The sequence below is a fragment of the Babylonia areolata genome, chromosome 27 (genome assembly GCF_041734735.1).
Source record: "Babylonia areolata isolate BAREFJ2019XMU chromosome 27, ASM4173473v1, whole genome shotgun sequence".
In the NCBI taxonomy this organism is placed as follows: Eukaryota; Metazoa; Mollusca; class Gastropoda; order Neogastropoda; family Buccinidae; genus Babylonia; species Babylonia areolata.
Genome location: NC_134902.1, coordinates 18,975,375 through 18,985,374, shown reverse-complemented (window position 1 = coordinate 18,985,374; position 10,000 = coordinate 18,975,375). Strand labels below are relative to the sequence as shown.

Genomic DNA, 10,000 nt, shown 5'->3' with positions numbered 1-10,000 from the left:
CCTGGATGAGCAGCAGTTAGGCCTGTAACGTAACTCTGCACAGAACGAAAAGCCTTGTCTCTGTCGTTGCTGTCACGGATCCAGATGGAAATGTGTGTTTTTTTTCTTTTTTTTTTTTTTCTCGCCTAAAGGAACTCCTTCTCCTCTTCCTTCTTCTTCTTCTTCTTCTCTACTTCTTCTCTTCTTCTTCTTCTTCTTCTCCCCCTCCTCCTCCTCCTCACCACCACCACCATTTTATTCTTCTTCTTCGTCAGCGTCGTCACTCCAACATTCACTTGTAATGTACGGCTGGGTTTTACCCTGTCATGCAGACAGCCATAGTAAAAAAGAGCAAAGAAAACAAAACAAACAAACAGCAAAACCAAAACAGAAAGATAATAATGATAATGATAATAATAATAATAATAATAATAATAATAATAATAATAATAATAATAATAACAATAAAGAAAACAGCAGATGATTGTGTATCACCCATGTTTAAGTTAATCCAGTTTCAAAGAAGTGCTGACGCAACTCCACATCTGCTGTAGGGGTATAATAAAATAAAATAAAAATAAAATAATAAAGAGAGAGAGAGAGAGAAAACGAGCAGATGCCTCGACCTTTGTATACACTCCATTGCGCGGATCAGAACTGGAGATCAGGAAGCAGCTGAGCGTGTAGGGAACCGACATCATGTAGTGTGGTTCGTCCGTCGGGATCGACGAGGACCATCTAGTCATCCTGGGGATGGGTGGGTTGGGCTCTGTGGGTGCGCAGATGACTGGTCAGGCCAATCTGCGCCCGGAAGGTTCTGACGCAGTGTGGACAGGGGATGGTGGCGGCTGTCGGGGACTTGCTGGCACTGCTTTTCCTGGCCTGTCTGCGTTGCTCTGCTGCAGCGATTCTGTTGGACTCACAGGATCTGAGGCCAAAGAGAGAGAGAGAGAAAAACGAGCAGATGCCTCGACCTTTGCATACACTCCATTGCGCGGATCAGAACTGGAGATTAGAAAGCAGCTGAGCGTGTAGGAAACCGTCATCATGTAGTAAACAAATCGCAAACCAACAATGGGTTGAACTCTTCTCGTCTTCAACTTTTTTTTTCTTTTTCTTTTTTGTTCTCGTACATGAGTCTGATTTATCCGAGGAACGCTCTCTCGTCTGATGCGTTTTTCTTCTTGGTTGGTGTGTTCCAAATTCTGAAAATGATAATAAAGGCATAATTCTTCTGAACAAAAAAAAAAAAAAAAGATGTATTTGACTTCTTCTTTTTTTTAAGTGAACGGTGAGATTGACGACTTTGTGATTGACTGACACAATCGTCCTTTTTTTTCCCTTAATCATTGGTAATGAGGGAGATATAAATATTCTGTTGTAAAACTGGTGTGTCTGTTAATCATCGATATATGTGTGGCTGGCTGGTTGTCTGGCTCTCTCTCTCTCTCTCTCTCTCTCTCTCTCTCTCTCTCTAAGAATTTGAGCTCTGCTGATATTTTTGTTGAATCAAACGCTTACCCCCCTTGTCTACAGGGCTTGATTCAGTTTCAGTAGCTCAAGGAGGCGTCACTGCGTTCGGACAAATCCATATACGCTACACCACATCTGCCAAGCAGATGCCTGACCAGCAGCGTAACCCAACGCGCTTACAACTGCTACACATCGTCATAGGGGATTACCGCATCAGCATTTCTGTATACTCCATTGCCTACCCCGGCAAGTAAGCACCTCAATCCGCACCAGCATAACTGTATGCTACATCTATCAATCAATCAATCAAAAACACTTTATTAATCCACATGGAAATTAAGTTGTGCAATCACAGGCTCGTTGTAAACACTAGCATAAAATCATCATGCGCAACATAAGAAGAGATTAAAACTAGTCAAATAAGAATTCCCAATAGCTGACGATACTAACCCGCCCCCCCCCCTCCACACACACACACATACTCATGTTAAGACAATAGGGTATTGCACAACAATATTTACAAATGAAAACATCCAACAAAAAAAGGGTATATATTACTAAAAATGACATGCGCGCGCGCGCACACACACACACACACACACACACACACACACACACACACACACATACACACACACGTTAAGACCATAAGGTATTGTACAACAATACATTAATAAAAACATCAAGGGAATAAATCGTATATATAAGTAAAATGCACACACACACACACACACACACACACACACACACACACACACACACACACACACACACACACACACATGGATGTAGACACGTATGCATGCACATAACATACGTAACGCCAATAAAATTGTCACGCCAATAAAATTACATTGCCTGCCCCGGCAAGTAAGTACCTCAACAGCTGGGCTCAGTGACTGAGCAAACTCACTGATCAAAGACAGAGCCGACAAGGGACGGAAGGATGTGGTAGGGGAGTAAACGGGGTGGGCATGACATCAAAAGGGTATAGTCAACTGGGGTCAAATAAAATGGAGACGGCATTAACCAAACTGGCCGGATTAAAACGTGTTGTCTGAGACAATCCGTCAGAAGTTGATAGATTCATGGCAGGTGATTTGATTAACTCTCTCCATACGAACGGCGAAAGAGACGACGTCAACAGCGTTTCACCCCAATTACCATCATCAAAATATTGCAGGCGGAAGGCTCTTATACTGAAGACGTGAATGTTGACAAAAAAATACCACAATTCTGACGACGGAAGCTAAAGGTTGGGTCATTCAGACACCCACTGGACATCCGAGGGGTCTGTGTAGAGGAGAAGAGAGGACTGGCCGTACTGAGTGAGTTAAAACGTGTTGTCTGAGACAATCCGTCAGAAGTTGATAGATTCATGGCAGGTGATTTGATTAACTCTCTCCATACGAACGGCGAAAGAGACGACGTCAACAGCGTTTCACCCCAATTACCATCATCAAAATATTGCAAGCGGAAGGCTCTTATACTGAAGACGTGAATGTTGACAAAAAAATACCACAATTCTGACGACGGAAGCTAAAGGTTGGGTCATTCAGACCCCCACTGGACATCCGAGGGGTCTGTGTAGAGGAGAAGAGAGGACTGGCCGTACTGAGTGAGTTAAACCAAGTCTAAACGCAGACTAAAAGGAATGAACTCTATGGTCCAGCGATTTTGCTGGTCAACACTTCATACGTTCAGACTCTGTGAAAGGAAAGCAGCGTGTTTGTCTTTGTTCAGTACTGCAAACTATAAAGACTTTTTTTTCATGACTGAACTCGCCCACTAAAATGTCAAACGCTGACAGACTACGTTCAAAAAGAAAGGGGGAAAAAAATCCGTTTCACTCGAAACGCGATTCTACATTTGACAGATTCAGTAAGAAGAGAACTTGACTACATGGCAGATGAGGTTCAGTCTTTTCTTCCTGTATCACAAGTGCTGCTGACATTACGAAAAGCTTGTAACTGGTGTTTTCCAAAACATTGTAAGAGACTTGGTTGGAGTTGTCAACAAAGTGCATGCCGCACGATCGCACGTGTTAGTGATGCCCTCCTGACATAACAAAACCAGTGGATCTTCATGGGTAAGAAGCAAAGGAATCTGATCACACGTGGGATCGAATCTCCCACACACGGTGTGGTGGTCTGGACGCTATAGTCGTTCGGATGAGACAATTGTTAAACATAGATCCCACGTGTAGCATTCCAAAAGGGTTGTCCCTTGGCAAGAAATCTGTGGAAAAACCACTAGGATTGGAAAACAAATACACGTTCAGGCAGAAAGAAGAAGCATAATATATATATATATATATATATATATATGTGTGTGTGTGTGTGTGTGTGTGTGTGTGTGTGTGTGTGTGTGTGTGTGTGTGTGTGTGTGTGTGTGTGGAAGGTGCTGCGTCCTAGCGGTAGCGATGCGCTTTCAATGGTGAGAGCAGCCCGAATTTCAAACAGAGACATCTTTTGTAACAAGAGTAATGCAATACAATGCAATACAATACAATACAATACAATACGATACGATACGATACGATACGATACGATACGGTGCAACACAACGCATTACAATGCAACGCAACGCAATACAATACGATGCAATACAATACAATACAATTCCATACAGTCCCATACAATATAATGATTCCTTGTTCTTCCTGTAGCATCAAACAAGGCGTAGAAAGCAAAGTGACTCGCCGCGGCCCCATCTCTAAGCAGCAAGTGTGGTGTGTTTAACTCATACAGCAAGTGTGGTGTGTTTAACTCATACAGCACATACAGCAAGTGTGGTGTGTTTAACTCATACAGCAAGTGTGGTGTGTTTAACTCATACAGCAAGTGTGGTGTGTTTAACCCATACAGCAAGTGTGGTGTGTTTAACTCATACAGCAAGTGTGGTGTGTTTAACTCATACAGCAAGTGTGGTGTGTTTGACTCATACAACACATACAGCAAGTGTGGTGTGTTTAACTCATACAGCAAGTGTGGTGTGTTTAACTCATACAGCAAGTGTGGTGTGTTTAACTCATACAGCAAGTGTGGTGTGTTTAACTCATACAGCAAGTGTGGTGTGTTTGACTCATACAACACATACAGCAAGTGTGGTGTGTTTGACTCATACAGCAAGTGTGGTGTGTTTGACTCATACAGCAAGTGTGGTGTGTTTGACTCATACAACACATACAGCAAGTGTGGTGTGTTTAACTCATACAGCAAGTGTGGTGTGTTTAACTCATACAGCAAGTGTGGTGTGTTTAACTCATACAGCAAGTGTGGTGTGTTTAACTCATACAGCAAGTGTGGTATGTTTAACGCATACAGCAAGTGTGGTGTGTTTAACCCATACAGCAAGTGTGGTGTGTTTAACTCATACAGCAAGTGTGGTGTGTTTGACTATAACTCATACAGCAAGTGTGGTGTGTTTAACTCATACAGCAAGTGTGGTGTGCTTATTAACTCATACAGCAAGTGTGGTGTGTTTAACTCATACAGCAAGTGTGGTGTGTTTAACTCATACAGCAAGTGTGGTGTGTTTAACTCATACAGCAAGTGTGGTGTGTTTAACTCATACAGCAAGTGTGGTGTGTTTGACTCATACAGCAAGTGTGGTGTGTTTAACTCATACAGCAAGTGTGGTGTGTTTAACTCATACAGCAAGTGTGGTGTTTTTAACCCATACAGCAAGTGTGGTGTGTTTACTCATACAGCAAGTGTGGTGTGCTTAACTCATACAGCAAGTGTGGTGTGTTTAACTCATACAGCAAGTGTGGTGTGTTTAACTCATACAGCAAGTGTGGTGTGTTTAACCCATACAGCAAGTGTGGTGTGTTTAACTCATACAGCAAGTGTGGTGTGTTTAACCCATACAGCAAGTGTGGTGTTATCAACCCATACAGAGAATGTGGTGTGTTTGACTCATACAACACATACAGCAAGTGTGGTGTGTTTAACTCATACAGCAAGTGTGGTGTGTTTAACTCATACAGCAAGTGTGGTGTGTTTAACTCATACAGCAAGTGTGGTGTGTTTAACTCATACAGCAAGTGTGGTGTGTTTGACTCATACAACACATACAGCAAGTGTGGTGTGTTTAACTCATACAGCAAGTGTGGTGTGTTTAACCCATACAGCAATGAGTGGCAATGGCCTATAGATGAAAAAACAACAACATTGGTTAATTAATTAATTCAGTGTGTGTGTGTGTGTGTGTGTGTGTGTGTGTGTGTGTGTGTGTGTGTGTGTGTGTGTGTGTGTGTAGAACAGAGCACAACACAAGGACATATATATATATATATATATATATATATATATATATATATATATATATATATATATATATATATATATATACAAGGACGTGTATACATATTTAACAAAAGCAAAGACAAATGTGTCAGTCGAGTTCATTTTTCCATATCAACACACAGATGGATGCAGGAAATGGTAAAAGAGAAATCAAATTAAATCACATTGCTTATATCCCAGCCGAGCACAAGGGCACCATTCTATGCCTGGGTGCTCATCATTTTCTTAAAAGTGGAAAAAGAGTGTAAAATATTGTGAAAAGATCAATTACAACAACGTCAGCTAGAAAGGCCAGTTCATCCATGCCACGTATAAATTTATATCAAGATTAAAAGTTGTTTTTTTTTAACCCGTAAAAAGACCAATTCATTGATGCATGTTTCAGTTTATGTAAAACTTGTTTTTTTTTCCATATTGCAAACAAAGGTTGTTGTTTTTCTTTCCTCTCAGTCGCAATCAATAGATAGAGAATAATTCTCATTCAACGCATGGAAAGCCAAAAAACATGTTGACATTCAATCAAGTTAGCACCAATGATAATGACAATATAATGACTGTGGTGGTGCACATAATGACGTGTTAACATCACCAATGCAGGATTCGCAATCATTTCTCTCTGTCTCTGTCTCTCTTTCTCTGTATCTCTCTCTGTCTCTCTGCCTCTGTCTGTCTCTCTCTCTCTTTACGCAACCAGTTCTTTCCGGTTGCGTCCGAGAATCATGATCTCATGATTTGCCTGCACTGATGGGAGCTGATGACGACGAGACCGTGTCAAAGCTTTCTCGCTTTCTGTATAGAGTTTTTAGATTGCACTCAGAGCGTACACGCTGAAGTTGGCTTCAAAGTTGCATCCAGCATCCCATTCTGATACTCCGTGATTAACGTTAGTGTGAATTGTCCTTTGCTACGCTTCATGACAATGTCTTTCTACTTGAAAATGATCTTTCTTCTTTTTTTTTCTTCTGTTTTTTTTTTTAACGCTGAATGATGTATTCCCCAACTCCCCATTGAAATGAACCTTATGTGTTTCTTCAATAAAACATCATCATCATATCATCATCATCATCATCATCTCTCTCTCTCTCTCTCTCTCTCTCTCTCTCTCTCTCTCTCTCTCCACACACACACACACACACACACACACACACACACACACACAAACACACACACACACACACACACACACACACACACACACACACACACACATATATATATATATATATATATATATATATATATAATCATGATGCACATATGCAATATTATCGTACCTGCAAGACTGTTTACCCATAGTACTAGCTGAACAAGAATCAGAGCTACTGTAAATTGCGTTTTGCAGGCGAGGGGGTGGGGGTGGGAAGGGAGTTGGGGGGCTTGGGGGGAGGGGGATTGTTTTGTATTGATTTTTCCTATTAAATGTATTTCTCCAGAACACCCCGCCCCACCACCCACTCCCAGCCCCCCACACACACTCTCCATACCTCAACTTTCCTGAGCCGGCCATACCCCCCACACAGTCATGTCGCTCTCTCTCTCTCTCTCTACTTCAAGTTTTGTTTTTAAACTGAAATCAATGTAAGAATATCGATTTCCTTCAGAAGAGAACTTGTGAAGGCATAGAATGGAACATGAGGCAATTAGCACGTGGAGGGGGTGGGGTGTGAGGGGGAGAGGGGGGGGGGGGAGAAGTCATAGGTTTATGATTGCGGGACATGGAAAAGGCGTTTCGGAAGTAAAATAACTTCCCTAGTCAGTGATTGGCTGAGATGATCGCCCGTATAATAATGTTTTCAATGACTTTATACCCGCGCGTGCGCGCGTGTGTGTGTGTGTGCGCGCGCGCGCGCGCCTCCAGGTCTCTCTGTGTGTCTGTCTCTTTTGTCGTGCCTTCTCTCTGTCTCTGTCTCTATGTCTCTCTCTCTCTCTCTCTGTCTCTCTCTGTGTCTCTCTCTGTCTCTGTCTCTCTCTCTCTGTGCATCTGCCTGCCTGTCAGTCTGTCTTTGTCTCTGTCTGTCTGTCTTTCTGTCTCTGTCTTCTGTCTGTCTGTCTGTCTGTCTCTCTGTATCTGCCTGTCTGTCTGTCTGTCTGTCTGTCTGTCTCTGTTTCTCTCTCTCTACCCGCCCCACCCCACCCCCCACCCCTTTTTTTTTTTTTTGTTATTCCAGCACCAAACGGAATATGAAATATTCAATACATATAGCTTTGTCCTTTAAAGCTTTCTTTTTTTCTTCTTTGTTTTTGTTTTTTGTTTGTTTGTTTTTGTTGTTGTTGTTTTTTGTTTTTTTTCAAAAACGGATGTTTGCAAGGGCCCCTTGTGAATGCCATTCCGAGCAATCGAAGCTGTCATTGTTCTTGTTTTTTGTTTGTTTTGGTTTGTTTGTTTGTTTGTTTGTTTGTGCCAAACAAATCGGTCAACACTGAAGGGTTCTAGGGAGAGATGCAGGCTGCATTCTCCCTCTGTGTGTGTGTGTGTGTGTGTGTGTGTGTGTGTCGGTCGGTGTGTTTCTTTCTCTTTCTCTTACATACACACACAAACTGTCTCTCTCTCTTTATCTTGCTTGCTGTCTTCAGTATCAAAGGACCTAGTTCAAGCGTAGGGTTGGCAAAAGCTTCACCCGTGTCTTTTATTTCGAAGGTGGTTTTGATACTTTTCATAATAGAGACTTGTGTTTGCATTCAATTTGGTAGTATTGATACTTTCATCCTTTTTTGACTCACTTGTGTAAACAAAGTGAGTCCATGTTTTAACCCGGTGTTCGGTTGTCTGTGTGTGTGTGTGTGTGTGTGTGTGTGTGTGTGCGTGTCCGTGTGTCTGTGTGTCCGTGGTAAACTTTAACATTGCTATTTTCTCTGCAAATACTTTGTCTGTTGACACCAAATTAGGCATAAAAATAGGAAAAAAAATCAGTTCTTTCCAGTCATCTTGTTTAAAACAATATTGCACCTCTGGGATGGGCACAAAAAAATTAAAAAAAAGAAGCCTAATTATATGCAAACTGCATTTACTGTTATATTGATAATTTTTGTATTCTCTAAACTTGGCACTTTGATCTCATATTCTGACACAACAACAAGAGCAGTCATTATTATCATTTTTTGTTCAAACAGGAACTTCTTTTGCTAAGCATGGAATTTTTATTTATTTTGCAAACGTTTTGGTGCAGGTAGTAAAAAAGGGAAATTACTCTGTAATTAATGCTAGGGGACTAAATTTATCACAAGTGAGTCTTGAAGGCCTTGCCTCTCTTGTTTTCATATAGTTTATATTAAAAGCTGGTTTTTGTGTCTCCCATAATAAATTGTGTGGTTGTGGAAGAGGATGAAACTGCCACGTTTATTTATCTCTTTTTAAATTACATATATATTCCCGAACTTTCGATTAAGTCAGAAGTATATGATGCAATTGGCTGTTTGTGCTGGCCCTTTTCGGAAAGTGTCTCTACCTATGATCTAATTTTCAACTCCCTCTCCAATATAGTTCTCACTTGTGCTAGCTCTTACTATAAACTTTAATAATGCAAGTTTTCGATATTCATCAAATTGGTAGAATGCCAGTTTCTCTGTATGTTTTTTTGTTTTGTTTTGTTTTGTTTTTGTTTTTTTGTTTGTTTTGTTTTGTTTTCCTATCTCTGTGGCTGCCTTCACCTCTACACTCCATCTCGCTCACTACGATCAGCTTCGGATCCACTCCATTTACGCATAACCAGATTCAGACTCTGGACTGTTGGCCGTCGTTCTTTCTCTGTCTCTGGACCTTGCAATTGGAATGAACTTCCTCTTTCGCTTCGTCAAGTCTCCACACTCAGCTCTTTCACGTCTGGCCTTAAAACCCACCTCTTCCCAAAATAGCCTGCCTCCCTTCCCTGCCTCTTCCTTGTCTTCAGTTTCTCCAGTTTTAGAGTTATGCGTGCGTGAGAATGACTAGTGCGAAAGCGCTTAGATTTGTCTATGCACAAGATTCAGTGCTATATAAATACCATTATTATTATCATTATCATTTGTTGTTTTGTTTTTTAATTTGATGTGTGACTGGCGACACCTAGTGCAAGTTTGTAAGCTTTACAGTCTAAACTCCTGTGTGTGTGTGGGGGGGGGGGGGCGGGGGGGTGCGTGCGTGGGTTTGTTTGTTTGTTTATTTGTGTCTGTCTGTGTGTGTGTGTGTGTGTGTGTGTGTGTGTGTGTGTGTGTGTGTGTGTGTGTGTGTGTGAGTGCGAGCATGTGTATGTATGTATGTA

At 41.4% G+C, this 10,000-nt stretch overlaps 1 protein-coding gene across 1 annotated transcript in view; it reads left to right on the top strand.

Moving 5' to 3' along the window:
- The window catches only part of LOC143301027 (arylsulfatase J-like), a 19,965-nt gene extending 19,879 nt beyond the window's left edge, over positions 1-86 (top strand). The window contains exon 9 of the mRNA XM_076615028.1: positions 1-86. This exon is cut by the window's left edge and continues 216 nt beyond it. Coding sequence (XP_076471143.1) covers positions 1-28 — 28 coding nt within the window. The 3' untranslated portion in view covers positions 29-86.
- Positions 87-10,000: the final 9,914 nt, after the last annotated feature.